Raw genomic sequence first — 17,388 nt, forward strand, 5'->3', positions numbered from 1 at the left:
CAGGGAGTCTAGGAGGCTGGGGGGCGGTGAGGAAGGAGCTGACAGCAGCCGCCTGAAGACGGGAGTATTGCGTCATTCTCCTCGGCAGGCTTCAGGTGGCCCTCCCCTTCCCGGAGCTTCTGGCATGCACTCAGCAGATCTAGCTAGCAGCAGTAGGGAGCAAGGGAGCCAGCTTCTGTCCTGCTCCCACTATGTCTGGGAGAGCTTCGTGCACGGGCTTCCCCGCTCACGGCTCAGGGTCCTAATGCGCTCCAGAGTGGGCGCGGGGCTTGCTCACCAACCTTCTCCCTTTCTGCAGAGCGCCTGCTCCGGCCGCAGGGGCAGGGGCTTGAACTTGCAGCGCAGTCACCGTGTGGAGCGTGTCCTGTGTCCCTGCGCCAGGATATAGGGAGACAGGAATGCCGCAGACCCTGCCCGCCATCCTGCCGCCGGTGGCCCCCATCCTCATCCCTCCATCCTGCACCGCTTATTGAGCTGCGGGGGCCAGCGCTGTGCCGGCAGCTGGGGTGCGTTGGGTCAGACCCACCCACTGGACAGAGTGTCCCCGTGAAGCCTGGGGGAGCTATGAGACACCACGTCCCAGATTGCGGTGGGAAAACGGCAAAGGACCCCGCTGGGGAGAGGAGACAGCGTCCTGGGGCTGTGCTCCCCTTGCCAGGTCCGAGAAGATGAAGGGTCATGTACCAAGTCAGCAGGGCACATGCACATCTTTCTAATGCACAGGATCTGGGGAGAAAAACAATGAAAAGATGGGGATGGGTGTGGACATGGTCCTCCGTGGGCTCTGGCAGAGGTGTGCAGACCTGCCCAAGGCCACGCAGCTCTGATTACTGCTGCTTTATGACAGGAAGCCTTTCAAAAATGAGTTAGAGTCAGGACCCCTCCAGTTGAAGTGACACAGAGACACGATGCACATTGACATAAGCCAGAAAAAAAAACAGGTTGAGAGGAATTTCTCAGTTCCGGGTATCTGTAGAGCGTAGGGTGTGCTGGTTTCACACAGGACTGGACCCAGGGGCTCAGATGATGTGATCAGGAACCCCAGCTCCGCTTTCCCTCACCTCAGGTGGGCTCTCCTCACTGGGCGGCCCTCCCGGGCTCCCAGCTGACGTCCATCAGCCGAGACCTAGCGGAAGGAGGAGGCTGGTTTCCCAGCAGTTCAGCACAAACCCCACCTGGCTTGGGTCTGTGTCCATCCCTGAAAACCAAATGCTGTGGTCAGGGAGACGGAGCCTCTGCTGCACATCCCCCCACCTCCCCGCAGCCTGGGTGAGGACAGTGCCACCAGAACTTGACGGCCGAGATGGGGAAGGGCGGGTACCCAAAAGGAACATCAAAGCGCTAGGACCGGAAAAAGCCAGGAATGCAGGTCGGGCATGCAAAGAACAGTGGGCTTGCACGGTCCTCGTCCACACTGACTCAGCCAGCTCTGGCGGGTGTTCTTCATGACACTGAACAGTGAGCCCTTGACCTGTGGGAAGACTCCTCACATGAAGAGCCAGAGCCCTCTGATTGCAGCACGGGCCCAGCGTTTGAGTAGTTGTAGAAATATCTCTGGCAGTGCCAAGTGGAAACTGGAGTCACGGAGAAGGTGTGGCATGTGTTTCAAGGAGGTTCTGTCTACTGGGGAGGCGTCTTGAAATGCCAGGCTGTGAACAACTTCGGTGAAAAATGAATCATGGACAGAATCTTTAGCCAGCAGATACATGCTTGAATCTTCTATATTCTGATTAAAGTACAGAAAGAACGTGGGCTTGCGAATTCAGCTAGCCAAGAAAAGTTTTGGACCCGTGGGAGGTTGCCTGGTGGGCGCTGCAGTGGGAAGTGCAGTGTCAGTGAGCAGCAAAGGCCCTGGGGTCAGCCGAGAGGTGCGAGGTGGGGAGGGAAAAGAAACCCCCACCTCGGGAATGCCAACTCTGGCCCAGTCACTTAATACAAAGTGTCTTGTCCTTCACCGTCCCGTTGGATGGATATTAACGATTGGGTTGAAAATGACTCTGGGTGGGTCACGCAGCACTTGGATGCTAAAGGCAGAGTCACACGCAGGCCAGGTTTCCCTCCGTGCGCACGCTGCTCCCCTGGGAGCCCGTGGAAGGGACTGGCTTGGAACCTAGGGCTTTGTGTTCTCCTGTTCTAGGCCAGAGAGTGCATCCAGGGGCCGGGGGGGTGGGGAGGGGGTGGGTGACAGCGGCCAGAAGGGAGAAGTGGCCTTGGCTCAGGAGGCACCGAGGTCCTGGGCACGAGGGAAGGGAGGGGATGCTGAGGCCACGCTGGGCAGGGGCCCTGAGGACCTCGGTGAGGAAGCCCGGTCTGATCTCAGGGAGAGGTGGCCTGGTATTTTCCAGCCGTCCCCCAAGAGGGCCGCAGTGTGTACCTGAGCTGTGAGGTCTTCAGAAACCTCCGCGCTCTGAACTGTCTGCAGTCCCCCGTGCCTCTCCACCTTGGCCCCTGTCGCCTCCTCCCGGGGTCCTGTGTCCTGTGGACTCGGGTGCCTGGAACACGGGCTGGTGGCATTGGTGGCCGCAGAGCCAGCTCCAAGCCTGGCAGAGCTGGTGCTGGGAAAGGCCTAGATGAACCCATCAGGAGGGCTGGTCCTCGGGTGGTGCTACGGGGGACCATTTTTGTTTCCAGAAACTTCTAGAGAGTGAGAGTCTGTCAGTGTCTACTGAGCACCTACAGTGGAGTCCGTGGTGCTGGTGGTCCATCCCGCGGGTTGCCTAGAGGTGTGTTGTCGTACCTGCCAAGGTGGGGTGTGGAGCGGGGTGGAGGCCCCGAGTATTCATTGTATAAATCAGACTGGTAAAAAGTGTAAAAAATAACAAAACAAAGCAAAAAACTATTTTTTTTAAATTGTTAGTTATGCTGCCTGTTGCTGGTAAGGTTGTGAAAGTTGGCTTTCGTAACTCAGGATAACTTTTTAGAAAGGAGACTATAGTGTGAGCCGTATGATGTTTGGGCCCTTGGGCCTAGTAATGCACCTGAAAACCTACGCTGGGAGAATGACCCCAAAAGAAAATGTATACGCAGAGTGGTTTGTGGCACCATTTTATAAAATTAGTGAATATTGGGAATAATGTAAAGGCCCAGCACCCTGAGCATGTCTCTCCGTTGGGTTTCTGAACCGTGGAAACGGTGCATTTCACCAGAGCAATGTGGGAAATTGGTTACGATTCACTGTCATAAATGTGTGTGTGTGTGTGCGCGCACCAATTGTGACCTCCAAAAATCATGTGCATATAGACGGCAGTCTTGGAAAACATGGATTTGGTTTGTTCATTGGGGCACAGGGGTGCCGGGATCTTTCTAGAGCCCAGCTCAAGCAGGCCTGAGCTCAGGGGTGAGGGTAGGACTGGGGTCTGTGCCCCCTTGTCCTTCCCGCCGCTCTGAGCTGTTACTGAAGACCACCGTCGGTGGGAGTTTTGCTGTCCGTGTCCAGGGCTGTCTGCATCACTGGAAGGCAGCATTCTGGCATATTCTATCTGCATCTGACCTGGATTTTAATGAAGCTGCCCTGGGTCCGAACCCATCGTTGTAGTCCCCTCTACTCCCAAACAGGCGACAAGGACCAGCCTCGTGACATTCTGTCTGCTTTTCTCCTGTGTTAAAGGGCCCATGGAGGGAGACGTGGAGGTGCCCTTTGAAGAAGTCCTGGAGAAGGCCAAGGCGGGGGACCCCAAGGCACAGACGGAGGTGAGGACTGCGTGTCGGGAGGCTCAGCCCGCGGCCCCTGCACAGTGGCCCAGGAGAGGCTGGTGCCGTGTGAACGGGGAGCAGGGCTGCCGGGCTCCCATTTGTAGTGTTCCCATGTTCTCTGTGTCATTTTGCTCCCCACCGCCCTCTGTGGACCCCGTGTTCTCTCCCATGTCCAGCTCACACCCCATCTTGGGCACCCCCTCCTCCAGGATGCCTTCCCTGCCTCCTGCCGCCCCTCGGTGCCCCGGCCCCCCTCCTGTCATCTGTGGAGGGGGGGCCCACACCCTCCCCACAGTCTTCTGAGGAGCCAGGGCCCCGAGGGTCCCACAGGCCCCACCGGGGGTAGACGCCCAGGGGACCCGTATCCCCCCCCCCGCCGCGTCTTCCTGGCCCGGGGTGAGCGGGGTGGGGAGGCGGGCTAGCCAGGAGCCCCGGGGGGCAGGAGAGGGTTGGGCAGCCCCAGCCTGCCGGGCTGTGGGGAGCAGGTGGAGGCCAGGACGCGGAGCAGGAGCTCCGGCACAGCAGGCGGGGCTTGACGGGCCTCTCGCCGCAGGTGGGGAAACGCTACCTGCAGCTCGCCGGCACCGTGGACGAGGAACTGAACAGCTGCACGGCGGTGGGCTGGCTGATCCTTGCCGCGAAGCAGGGCCGGCGCGAGGCCGTCAAGCTGCTTCGCCGGTGCCTGGCGGACAGGAAAGGTGGGTCCGCGGGCGGCTCGGCGCAGGCGTCCCGCCTGAGGGACGCGCGCTGCTGGCTAAATCAGCAGGTGACGCCAGGAAATCTGCAGCAGGTGTAAATTCTGTTCCGCCGGCGGCTTGTCATGTAGACGTTTCTGGAGCATGACATGGGATGTGTAGCGAGCAAAGCCGCTGTCCCCCTCTTCAGCGTGTGCTGGTGCCTGTCGGTAGATCCCTGCTGGCTTCTAATCTTGACCGAGGAGTGGATCGTAGAGCCTGCGGGCGGTCAGCTTCACCGGGTGCAGTAGGAGAATGTGACAGTGGCCTGAGGTCAGGATGGAACTTTCTGGGCTGACTTTGCATCCAGTCTGGGCTGAACAGCTGGGGGACCGCAGGCCAGTAAAGAACTGCGCAGGTGCATTCGCTGCCAGGAAGCGAGCGGGTGGGGGGTGGGGGCAGTGAGACTGAGCCCTGCCACACACGGCCACTTATTCCATTATCCTGCCCCGGGGATGTGGCTCGTCCCTGGGGCCATGAGCGGTGCTTGTGGAAGTTTCAACTTCAGAGAAAAACGGAAGGGTGTGTCATAAAGGGTTTTTTAAATGATTTTCTCCGGATTGTAGAAGTGTCTTATATTTATCATAGAAAACTTGGAATATATAGAGAGCAAAAAGATGCAAATTACCCATAACCTTGAAACCCAGAGAAATGCTCTCTAGTTTGGTGTGTTTTCTTCTGGTTTTGTATCATAATGTTTTTAAGAGTTACATTTATTACATAGAATCTTCCTTTTTTTTTGGAAATTGGACCGATGCCTTTGAAAACAGAACAGAGGGGTTCTGTCAGCCAGGATTTCTCACCAGCCTGCCCTCCCATTGTGGACCAAGTCAGTGAGGGAGGGGGCCCGGTCAGGACCAGGCCCAAGGGCGTGTACTGCAGGGGGCCAACGGGAATCCCTGCGTACCCCGCACCTCCCACTGTTTCACACCAAGTGCTTCCTGATCTTGAAAGAAACGTGCGCTCAGGTGGAAAATTTGGAAGATGTTTAGAGGGAGAAAAAATCCCGTCCCCCATCTCAAGTCTTACTGCTCTTGGTGGGGGGCCGCCGATGGCCCTGACAGTTGGGGGTGAAGGGAAAAAGGCGGCCGCAGACCAGCCTATGAAACCTGTGCCCATCTTTCTCCACGGGGAGTCTCTGTCTCCCTGGGAAAGGGCTGGCTGTGCGGGAACCAGATTTCCCAGCCGCCTCAGGAGGGGCAGGGCCTGTGAAGAGCTGTGGACGCAGGGGAGGCCCACTCTTGCACCCAGGCCGGTCACCGTGGTTACCTGTCTCTGACTCCCATGGTTACCTGCCGGTCTGCCTGCTCCGACTCCCTGGCCTCGGGCAAGCCAGGACACCCCTGTACCTCGGCTTCCCCATCTGTAAATGAGGGAGCGGTACCTACTCCTGAGGGTGCTTGTGAGGAGGAAATTGGACAGAGAAGCGGGCCAGGAGCACAAGAAGGTCTAGCACATGCCTGCTGGGGGGGTCATCTGGGGAGGTCTGCCAGGAGCATGGAAGGCCTGGCATGTGCTTGTCCTCGGGGTCACAACAGGGAGGGTCCCCTGAAGGACCAGGCTGACCTCCAATCTGGAGAATGGGTCCCAGCACGGTCTTTAGCCAGATGTCCTTTTTGGTCGGATGTCTGTTTCTGCCCTGGTGACCAGGGGTGCCTGCAAAGCATCTTGCGTGAGTCCCCTCCCAAGCCCCTGCAGGCAGGGCTGGTCAGGGCTCAGAGCGTCACTAGCGGCCCCCAGGCAGACGGGACAAGGCCGGTAATGCCTCTTGTCTTGTAGGCATCACTTCTGAGAACGAGCAAGAGGTGAAGCAGCTCTCCTCCGAGACGGACCTGGAGAGGGCTGTGCGCAAGGCTGCCCTGGTCATGTACTGGAAACTCAACCCCAAGAAGAAGAAGCAGGTGGCCATGTCAGAGCTGCTCGAGAACGTTGGTCAGGTCAATGAGCACGGTACGTGAGCCTTCCCATGGGGAGCTCATGGGCTTCTCTGTGGGAGTTCTGGAGCTTCCCTATGGGAGCCCTGTGGAGACGCTGGGAGCCTAACTGGGGGCTCCCAGGGACCTTGCTGTGGGGACCTCATAGGTGTCCTCTAAGGCCCAGGGAGGGTCTCTCCTGGGGTGTCATCCTGTCCTTGGGGTCCCCTACCTGCCCTGAGCTCTGGTGCAGTCCATGGGCAGAACCACAGATCTCGTCATTCTCAGGGTGTCCTGTTCCTCCTGAGGGGACAGAAGCCGGGGGAGAGTAACAGATGCAGGCAGGGACCTGGGTCCCTGAATCCCCGAGGTTCCAGGGGGCACTGAGCCGACTGTGGCTCGGACGGCCTCCCTGAGGCAGGCCTCATCACCGGCCTCCACAGCCCCTCCCCCAGCCTTCTGAGCAGGCAGCCAGCCGGAAGGACGGATGGGGCAGAAGAACGGGCGGCCCTGACTGGGCGTGGCTGCTCCATTCCCCAGGCCTGACCTGACTTTTCCCTCTCCGTTACTGGAGGAGCACCTGCCTCTAGCTGTTCAGATGTGATTTCTGCCCAGGCTGCACCCAGCCCTCTCTGGCCCCCCAGGACTGGGGTCCCCTCCCAACACAGCAGAGCAGTAGAGAAGGCTGCTGGGCAGACACCTTTGCCCCTTCTCCTGGGGTCTCCGGGCAGGACTCCTGTCCAGCTAGACCCTCTGGGGACTAGCCTGCTCTCTGGACAGGGGTTGGGGAGACTATGTGCTGGGGCGAGCAGAGATGTCCATGAGGCCTGGGTCTCAGAGGGGCAGCACCCTGGAGAGCCATGCTTGATGTGACGAGCTTGGGGCCACCCCTGTGGGGCCCCAGAGACCCTGCAGTGCTGCAGCTCAGCCCCCACCTGCTGCCCCCCCCCCCCGACCAAGCCCCTTCCATGGCCCTCGGTCTCTCTGGGTCACAGCGCCTCTCCCCTCATGTTGTCTGTCTCCTGCCTGACCTGACTCCGCAAAGGCATGCCTTGGTGCCTGGCATGCAGAAGACTTGAATGCTCGCCAGATTGAGGGTGCGGCAGGGGGTGGATGTTGACAAAAGGGCAGAATACTTCAGTCCGGGCTCAGCGCTCAGCCGCTGAACAGACTTGTGTGGAGCGCCTTCCAGCCACAGGGCTGGGGAGACAGCCAGGCCCGGCCCCCAGAGAGCTCAGTCTTTTCCAGAGGAAAATCATGCCAAGGGACGATGCCAGCAGAGGTATTTGGGGATAAGTTATGCTGACCAGAAACTTGTGTGTCTGTTGCCAAGGCTGCATCGGTAGAGGGCATGACTGTGCCCAGCAGGGGCCAAGAGGTGGCCCTCACTCTGCCCATCAAGGGCTGTGGGGAGACCCCAGGCCCTGTGGTCCCCAGAGCTCGGGGACACCCCGGGAGCACATGGGCCGGTTTCTAGAGGGCTGCAGGGCACATGGAAACAGCCTGCTTTGATTCTCTCCTTGCTCTGTCATCTACAGATGGAGGGACACAGCCAGGCCCGGTCCCCAAGTCCCTGCAGAAGCAGAGGCGTGTACTGGAGCGCTTGGTTAGCAGCGAATGTGAGTATGGCCTCCTGTCCTGCACCTGTGACCCCTTTGGCTGAGCAGTTACGCCCACCACCCCGGGCACCACGTCCACTCCTTGTTGCAGACTCCAGGCCTGAGGCCCCCAGGGTCTTGGAGGCATGATGGGTCTTCAGTCCAGTCTGTTTGGGGCTGGCGGTGTTCTGGGCAGTGGGCCCTGGAGCCTGCCCAGCGGGAGCACACGGTAGGAGGGAAAAGAGACCCGGTACAGGGGGCAGTAAACACAGTCCGTGCAGGACGGAGCAGGGGTGGTGCGTGAGTGCATCCAAGTGCCTGAGCAGGTCAGCAAGGTGAGGAAGCAGCCCCTGAAGCGCAAGGGGGGAGAACCACACACAAAGGCCCAGTGAGGGGGCGCCCAGCAGGGAGTGTGGGGGCTGCCCCGAGCATGGGCAGTGGGAAGGTGAGGAATGCAGGGTTGGGGGGCACGCAGAAGTGGGTGCCTTTGGGACATCCAGTTAGGAGGGGTCCTCAATCCTCCCATGTGCAGCTGCCCAGCCGTGTGGGCGGACTCTTGGTCTTGGTGGCCAGGGCCCCCGTCCCGTAGGAGACCAGACAGGAGGGACCCAGGGGCTGCTCAGCACTGACAGGAGGCCCGGCTCCTCCCCCAGCTCTGCCACATTCCTTGTGACCTCAGGCAGGCCTGGTTTTCCTCTCTGGGGCTCGGTTTCCCCTTGTGCACAGTCAGATTTAGAGGGCCAAGGGCCCCACCAGTCCTGAGAGCTTCTGTTGGAGCGGGACAGGGGGCATCGTACAGAGGGGCGCACACACCCCTTCCCACTGGGCCGATCAGCAGTCCGTCCGTGAGGTGTTGTTGGAACTCTGGTGACGTGTCAAATCCCAAGTCTGGCTTTCCCAGGGCCTCAGGCACGGATGCACAGATGTGCTTTCTTGCTGTGTTTGGGGGACACAAAGCAGTGTAGGACCCTGGCTGATGGACAGCAGAGGACTCAGAGGTTCTAGATGGGTTTTAAGTACAGAGGTGCCAGGAGTCTGTGTTTGGGGTGAGAGGTGCCTCCAGGCAGAAGTCAGTGAGGGGTAATTCCTCCTGAGAGAGCTCGGCTCTGCCTTCTCCACCCTAGTCACCTTATGCTTAACCGCTCAGAACTTTCCTGTGCACCTGGTAACTGCTAGAACGTCCTGGGGTCCTGAGGGAGACCCCGTGCTCTGGGCTCAGAGGGATGGGTCTGAAGCCCACCCGAGGTGAGAGCTGGGCAGAGACATGGCCTCTCCAGGCCTCCGTGGTGGGTGTGGACAGTGCCATCTAGGGGTTCCCCCCTCCGGCCATCAGCCAGCCAGGCCAGCCTCCCCTCAGGTCCAGGCTCCTGGCCCCTCCCCACCAGGACATTCCCAGCAGCCTATGAACATGTGCTTATTCCCCTCACCTCAGAAAAAAAAGGATGAGACGCTCTCTGGACCCCTTGCTCCCGTAGCAACCACCCTGTTTCTTTGCTCCCCTTTCTAACAAAGCTGGAGAGGGGCATCTGAGTCACCATCCTGGCTCCCCTCCCCCTTCTCTCTGGGCCCTCCCCCTCGTCGTCCACCGCAATGGCCCTGTCCAAGTCACTGGTGACCCGTCCTCAGACCCCGCTGTATCCACACTCTGTGCCTCGGGGCGGGTCTCATGGTGTCAGACCGCCCACGACACCAGCACATAGCCCGGGCCAGGCCACTGGGCCCTGTCTTCTCCACTGTCTGTCTCGTGTCAGCTCAAGCCTCGCGTGTCCACCTGCCGCCAGTGCGGGCCCCACCCCAGGCTGCCCCATCTCACGGGGGCCCTGTGGCCCGGGTGCAGTCCTGGACGTCTTCCGGCCCCCCAGGTTAGCACACAGCCCCTGGTCCACAGCCCGCCCCCCCCCGGGGTGCTCGCCTCGTTCCTGACACTGTTGCCTTTGCTCTTGCTGCTGCTTGTTGCTCTCTTCTGCGGTCGGCTTCTGTCCTAGTGTCCCCAGTGCCCAGGACACAGCCCCCACACGGGCGGCCCCAGAGACACCTGGTGAGTGACGGCCCCACAGCTGGCGGCCCGCACATGATGTGACCGCTGGGTTAATTCACTCACCGCGCCTCCCTGGCTCCCCTCTCCCTGCCTGGAGGACAGTCTGACGTGGACATGACCGTGGCGAGCAGCCGGCCTCGTCTGGCGGTCAGCCTTGTTGAGCGTGACCCCGCTAGACCAGGAGCCCAGACTTGGGCCCACGCTGGGTTGGTGCACAGATCCAGGTATTCCCAGTGCTGGGTCGGCCCTCGGTGTCTGCGTGCTGAGTGGAGGGGTCAGTAGTTGGCAGGGCTGCAGGGCCACCGTCAGCAAGCCTGTGAGAAGCCGGGGCTGAAGGAGGGGGCAGGAAGGCGCTGGTGGTGAAGGTGGCTACACGGCCCGCTCAGGCAGACCCTGGGCTTGAGAGCTGAGCAGACGGAAGCTCAGGGCAGGGACAGCATGTCACCAAGGCGAGGAGGCGAGGTGAAGGCCATCCCGTCTCTCTTCTCCCCGCCGGCCGTCCTTGCCCACCTGTCTGTCCCGGACAGAGAGGCCTTGGCTCCCGAGCCTGCTCGGCTTCCCTCTCCACTGGGTCCCAGCCACCTTCGCGGCCTGGCCTGTCCATGTGGGGTGACCCTGTGCCCTTCTCTCTTATGCCCAGCTAAGAGCTACATAGCACTGGACGACTTCGTGGAGATCACCAAGAAGTATGCCAAGGGCATCATTCCCGCCAACCTGTTCCTGCAGGACGATGATGACGATGAGCTGGCGGGCAAGAGCCCTGAGGACCTGCCCCTGCGCCTGAGGGTGAGCGGGCCCAGAGGGCTCTGACACCAGGGCCCCCACCTGCCATTGCACGCACCTGGTGCTCTCCAGGGAGGGGTAGGGGGGAGGCCCTTGCCAGACACGGGAGCCTTCCGGACCGTGCAGCTTGTCCCTGGAGGTGCATCCTGTAAGGGTGGTCCCCATGCTTATTTATTTATTTATTTATTTTAAGATTTTATTTGTTTATTTTGACAGAGAGAGACAGCGAGAGAGGGAACACAAGGAGGAAGAGTGGGAGAGGGAGAAGCAGGTCCCCATGGTTATTCGCTCACCACACCTCCCCAGGCTCCCCGTCTCTCTGCCTGGAGGACAGATGTGTTCTCCTCCTGGGGATCTTTCATACGCACTCAGCCTCCAAAGCCAAGGGCGCTACTGGGGGCGGGCCTGCTCGGGAGTGACGGATGAGCCGCCTCGTGTCTTTGTCGGCAAAGCGCTGTGGGCAGCAGTGAGCCATGCACTAGAGTCTGACTTTCACTTAGACTTTGTCAGTTTGAAAAATGATCCATTTACGGCACGGAACGGAGGTCGGTTTCTCAAAGATACCTTCCCGCAAAAGCAGAGTGCTAGTGTTTAGAGACCGTGAGGATCCTGCCAGGGTAGCTGTTTGCCCAGATCTGCGGGGGTGATGGGTGAGGTGCGGCTAGCCGCGAGGACGTCCCGGCGGGCTGGCCGGAAGGGAGGCACCCTTGCTCTGCCATTGGCCAGCGAGGAACGAGCGCAGAGCCCACAAACAGGTGCAGAAAGCCAGGAATGGCGGGCCATGGCCCTGGGGTGACAGCTTTCACGCTCTGGGTCACGTGGTTGAGACCTACGGTGCAGGCGGTCAGCGTGGCCATGCCATGCTCTCCCGGGCTCCCCAGGTCGGCTCTCCCACTTGGCAGACACACCAGGATTTCCCCAGGTGCGGCCACCTGACCCAGGCAGGTCCGTCAGCACAAGGGGCTCCGAGCCCACGAATCGTCCTGAGGCCCGTGGCGTTCGTCATCCAAGGGTCCATTGTTCTGAGCTCAGCAGGCGTGTGTGTGAAGCACCATCAGTGAGGCGGGGGGCAGGGGGTGGCGCGGCCCCCAGCGGGCGGGAGTGGCGGGGACAGGAGGTGCGCTGAAGTCCCCTCACTGGAGGCAGCTCCGTGTAGCCCCTCATGGGAGCCTGGATGTGGAGGCTCAGATCGGGCGCCCTCCGGGGGGGGGGAGATGCGATGGCCCAGGGCGGCCGGTGTGGTGGCCACACTCGGGACCAGCGGGCTGAGGGAGTCCCCCGAGGAGAGGGGCTGCGTCCGGGATGAGGTTCTGAGCCGCAGCCCAGGAGGGCCAAGGAGCTTGACCAAGGGAGCTCACGGCTGTTACCGCAGGTCCGCTCAGACAGGCCTGGGCTAAGTGTGTTCACAGACGGACGCTGTTAGTTTCCCTAGAACATGGGAGGAGGAGTGTGGAGCGCTTGCCGTGGTTCTTGGGCAAGAGGAGGCGCTCCCCAAATGCTAGTGAGGGTCGAAGGTGAAGGGGCGAGTCTGGAGGACTAGGGGCAGGCCGCGCATGCCCCGCCCCAGCATAGTGGCTAACGGTGCCCGCTTTCACGGTAGCCTGGTTGGGACGGTAAATTATGTCCCCCTTCTTATGGGTGACAAGCTCAGTGTTGTCAGAAACGTCTGAGAGTCCTTTTTGGGAAAGAGATTTAAAGTATTCTAACAAGAAGTAGAAGAGGCTCTGTTTTCTTTTCAGTTTTTGAAATGGTCAGAGCACTTTGATGCCTTTACAGTTTGTCTCGTTAAAAGTCTTTTGTAAAAGAGATGATGAATCCTAGCAGGCGTCCCTAAAACCGAAGGCCGTCCCAGCTTTTCGTGGCCTTGTGGAGCCCGGGGAAGGGCCGTGCGCTCCCTCTTCCCACCCCCACGACATGCCAGGCGCCTCCGGCAGCCGGCGTGGCCCCCACAGGCGCGCTCCAGCCTCTGAGCCCCGCGCTGCCCCAGCCTTTCGGGGCAAAGAGTAAATTTAGCAATATTTAAAAATCCACAGTTACACGTTGAGTCATCGGGAAGTCCACTGTGTGCACGCTTTCGCTCGGGTTGAGATGGCCTTGCTGTGACCTGCCTGGTGACAGATGCTGTCTTGTCATAGAACAGACTCCCTGCTTATTTTTTAAAAATTTCTTTCCTGCTCAGAGAACAGCTCGTTTTAATTTGTTGGACTTGGTCTACAGAAAAGGTTTTCAGTTTCCCAGCTGGGTGGGGCCCCCAGAGGAAGGTTTGGGTGGAAGCTCCCAGAGGCCAAGTTGGGGCCCTGAAAGGAGGGGACTCCCTGGTCCTAGTGGCCCAGGCACCTCAGTGTGCAGACAGAGGCCGGACACCACTGGACGTGTTCAAGAAGCTTCATTGTCTTTTCTTTTTTTTAATTCAATTAACATATAGAGTATTACTGGTTTCAGAGGCAGAGGTCAGTGATTTATCTGTTATATGTAACACCCAGTGCTCATCACTTCACGTGCCCTCCTTAATGCCCGTCCCCAAGTTACCCCATCCCCCCACCCCCCTCCCCTCCAGCAACCCTCCGTTTGTTTCCTAGAGCTAAGAGTCTCTTACGGTTTGTCTCCCTCTCTGATTTTGTCTTATTTTTCCCTCCTTTCCCCCACGCTCCTCTGTTTTGTTTCTTAAATTCTACATATGAGTGAGATCCTATGATAATTGTCTTTCTCTGACTGACTTATTTCACTTAGCATGATACCCTCTAGTTCCAGATTGCTTTTTTTTTTTTTGAGAAGCTTCATTGTCTCTTAAAGTTCCTCTCCACCCTGTTGTGTGGCCTCAGGGGCACAAAGAAGAGGTGTGAATGGTTCAGAAGGTGAGGGGAGAACGTCAGATTCATCTTCAGGTTTTCAGGCTCGGGCTGCCTGCACAGAGGAGGGCAGTGAGCTAGGCAGCCCCGGGGGACGCCTGTGGTCTGTCCTGCCGCTGGCGGGGCCGCCTCCGGGGGGGATTAGCTGCTCCGGCCACGGATGACGCACGCGGGGGCATGCGGGGACTCTGGGCCAGCTGGCCTGGCTCTGTGTCCGAGGGCCCCTTCCAGGGGAGCCTGGAGCGAGTCCGTGTTCACAGAGGCTCAGAAGTACCCGCTGAGGCTCACATTCCGGGGCCCGATGTCGCCAGTGCCCATCCCCGGTCACGTGGGAGGGTGGCCCCTGTGAGCTGGGGGGTCGTTTGTTCACTTCCTTGCTTGTTCTAGAACGAGAGTCAGTGGGCTGTCACAGATGTGTAAGAAGGAATGCAGCTCTTCACACACGTACATGTGTGCGTGCACGCACACATGTTCTTTAATATCTCCGACTCCTATATGAGCCCGGCTCCCTCTCATCTGTGGAAAACACACTATCCAGTTGCTTCCAGATCATCCTGAGTTGACAGCCAAGGTTCTTGGACAGATGACAGCCACACCGGGTACGGTCGCTCAGTTACGATCCCCCCAGGATCCCCCTCGTTGGCCAGTCTTCTCCACGCTCCAGCCAGGCAGAAGAGGCAGAGGCCATGCTGCCCACCTCACCCGGGCAGGGGCGGGCGTCTGTCACATCGCCAGGCTTCCCTGCCCCCACACGTGGGTGTTGTTGGGCAGTCAGCGGTCCACGCCTTGGGCCCGGACCCCTGCCCTCCTCCACGCCACACCACCTGCGGCTGGCACCTCCAGCCTCTCTCTCGTTTCCCTGAGGCCTGGCAGGGCCGGAAGCCTCTGGGAGTTGTGCACAGGTGTAGGGTCTGGCTTGGGTGGCCGAACCACCCCCTGCCTCACCCTGCTCACCTCCCCCACGTCCCTCGTTCGTTCTTTGCCGTGTGAAGTCTGAGGGTCACCCTGCCCTTTGTACTGGGTGCAGATTGCGGGAGCGGCCGCGGGGGTTGTGTGTCTGTTCTGTGTAGGCAGGTGGTAGCAGGCAGCTGCTTCTCAGGGTCCGCCGCCACGAGCGAGCACGTCTCCTCTGGCCCCTTACAGATGAATCATCTCCATTTGGTTATGACATGCCAAGCCCCCACGGTTCACGTTTGCACGAAGCCCTTCTTCTGGAGTCCCGGCACCCACTGCCGCTCCTGGGATGTGCAGAGCCCGTCATGGGCTTGAAAGTATCGGTTCCTCTGCCCTTAATGGACTGGGGGGGCCGAGGCTCGGGAGGGCAGCCCTTGCCTCAGGGGTGGCCAGGTCACAAGCCCCTCTCCCTCCCCGGCAGCCAGGGCTCCTGTCTCCACCAGCGAGGCCCTGTGGCGAGGGAGGAGGGGAGCCAGGTGCGTTCCTCCAGGTGCTAGAGGTCTAGAAAGGGACACTGGCTCACAGGAGTCCAGAAACCCTGGCAGAAGGTTGGGACAGGAGGAGAGCCAAGGGATGGACTCCAGGTGCCTAGAGGAGAGGAGCCAGAACCTGCAGGACTGGGTGGGATTGAGGGAGGTTCAGTCTAGACCGTAGAGCCTGGGGACGACGTCACGGCACGGACATGGTGTTGACCAGGGGAAGGACCCGCTGGGACCAGGGGCTCGGGGGTGAGCCGTTCACTTGGAGCAGAGCTTGGGTGGTGGGCAGAGTGTTGAGGATGGCAGCGGGGCTCCAGTGCTGGCTTGCTTCCAATGCCCTGTCTTTGTGTCCACCCCCCCCCAGGTGGTCAAGTACCCCTTGCATGCCATCATGGAAATCAAAGAGTACCTAATCGACGTGGCCTCCCGGGCGGGCATGCACTGGCTGTCCACCATCATCCCCACCCACCACATCAACGCCCTCCTCTTCTTCTTCATCATCAGCAACCTGACCATCGACTTCTTCGCCTTCTTCGTCCCCCTGGTCGTCTTCTACCTGTCGTTTGTCTCCATGGTGATCTGCACCCTCAAGGTCTTCCAAGACAGCAGGGCCTGGGAGAGCTTCCGCACCCTCACGGGCCTGCTCCTGCGCTTCGAGCCCAACCTGGACGTGGAGCAGGCTGAGGTGAACTTCGGCTGGAACCACCTGGAGCCCTACCTCCACTTCCTGCTGTCCGTCGTCTTTGTCATCTTCTCCTTCCCCATCGCAAGCAAGGACTGCATCCCCTGCTCTGAGCTGGCCGTCGTGTCCATCTTCTTCACCGCCACCAGCTACGCGAGCCTGAGCACCTCCGCCGAGCCCTACACCAGGAGGGCCCTGGTCACCGAGGTGGCCGCCGGCCTGCTCTCCCTGCTGCCCACCCTGCCCTTCGACTGGCACCACCTGAAGCTCCTGGGCCAGACCTTCTTCACCGTGCCCGTGGGCCACCTCGTCGTCCTGAACGTCAGCCTGCCCTGCCTGCTCTACGTCTACCTGCTCTACCTCTTCTTCCGCATGGCGCAGCTGAGGAACTTCAAGGGCACCTACTGCTACCTGGTGCCCTACCTGGTCTGCTTCATGTGGTGCGAGCTGTCTGTGGTCATCCTGCTCGAGTCCACCGGCCTCGGGCTGGTCCGCGCCTCCATGGGCTACTGCCTCTTCCTGTTCGCCCTCCCGATCCTGGCGGCGGGCCTGGCGCTGATGGGCGTGGTGCACTTTGCCCGCTGGTTCCTGACCCTGGAGCTCACCAAGATCGTCGTCACCGTGGTGGTGTGCAGCATCCCCCTGCTGTTCCGCTGCTGGACCAAGGCCAGCTTCTCGGTGGTGGCGATGGTCAAGTCCCTGACGCGCAGCTCCGTCGTCAAGCTCATCCTGGTGTGGCTCACGGCCATCGTGCTCTTCTGCTGGTTCTACGTGTACCGGTCGGAGGGCATGAAGGTCTACAACTCCACGCTGACCTGGCAGCAGTACGGCTTCCTGTGCGGGCCCCGGGCCTGGAAGGAGACCAACATGGCCCGCACGCAGATCCTGTGCAGCCACCTGGAGGGCCACCGGGTCACGTGGACGGGCCGCTTCAAGTACGTGCGGGTGACGGAGATCGACAACAGCGCCGAGTCGGCCATCAGCATGCTGCCGTTCTTCATCGGCGACTGGATGCGCTGCCTGTACGGCGAGGCCTACCCGGCCTGCAGCCCCGGCAACGCCTCCACGGCCGAGGAGGAGCTCTGCCGCCTCAAGCGCCTGGCCAAGCACCCCTGCCACATCAGGAGGTTCGACCGCTACAAGTTCGAGATCACGGTGGGCATGCCGTACAGCGGCGCCAACGGCTCCCGCAGCCCCGAGGACGACGACGTCACCAAGGACATCGTGCTGCGGGCCAGCGGCGAGTTCAAGGACGTGCTGCTCCGCCTGCGCCAGGGCAGCCTCATCGAGTTCAGCACCGTCCTCGAGGGCCGCCTGGGCAGCAAGTGGCCCGTCTTCGAGCTCAAGGCCATCAGCTGCCTCAACTGCATGGCCCGGCTGTCGCCGGCCCAGCGGCACGTGAAGATCGAGCGCGACTGGCGCAGCACCGTCCACGGCGCCATCAAGTTCGCCTTCGACTTCTTCTTCTTCCCGTTCCTGTCGGCGGCGTGAGGCTGCGTGCGCCGTCAGGACCCGCCCCCGTGCGGCCCGCCGGCAGCCGGCACGGCGCTGACGCCGCGTGCGCGCGCGTGCGTGCGCGCTCCGGCGACCCCCGGCACGTGCCGCCAGCCCCCCCCACGCCCCCCCCCCCCCCCCCCCCCGCCGGGAGCGCCCGCTCTGGGCCCT

At 60.6% G+C, this 17,388-nt stretch overlaps 1 protein-coding gene across 2 annotated transcripts in view; it reads left to right on the forward strand.

The window, feature by feature from the left end:
• WFS1 (wolframin ER transmembrane glycoprotein) overlaps nucleotides 1-17,331 on the forward strand; it is a 30,571-nt gene extending 13,240 nt beyond the window's left edge. For both annotated transcript variants that reach the window (XM_035005333.1, XM_035005332.1), the window contains exons 3-8: nucleotides 3,608-3,690; nucleotides 4,247-4,391; nucleotides 6,207-6,377; nucleotides 7,879-7,959; nucleotides 10,617-10,762; nucleotides 15,406-17,331. In XM_035005333.1, the coding sequence (XP_034861224.1) occupies nucleotides 3,608-3,690; nucleotides 4,247-4,391; nucleotides 6,207-6,377; nucleotides 7,879-7,959; nucleotides 10,617-10,762; nucleotides 15,406-17,214 (2,435 nt within the window). In that variant the 3' untranslated portion in view covers nucleotides 17,215-17,331. The remainder of the gene's footprint in view (nucleotides 1-3,607; nucleotides 3,691-4,246; nucleotides 4,392-6,206; nucleotides 6,378-7,878; nucleotides 7,960-10,616; nucleotides 10,763-15,405) is intronic.
• Nucleotides 17,332-17,388: the final 57 nt, after the last annotated feature.

This window comes from Mirounga leonina, unplaced genomic scaffold (genome assembly GCF_011800145.1).
Source record: "Mirounga leonina isolate KUSES-001 unplaced genomic scaffold, KU_Mleo_1.0 Mir_129, whole genome shotgun sequence".
In the NCBI taxonomy this organism is placed as follows: Eukaryota; Metazoa; Chordata; class Mammalia; order Carnivora; family Phocidae; genus Mirounga; species Mirounga leonina.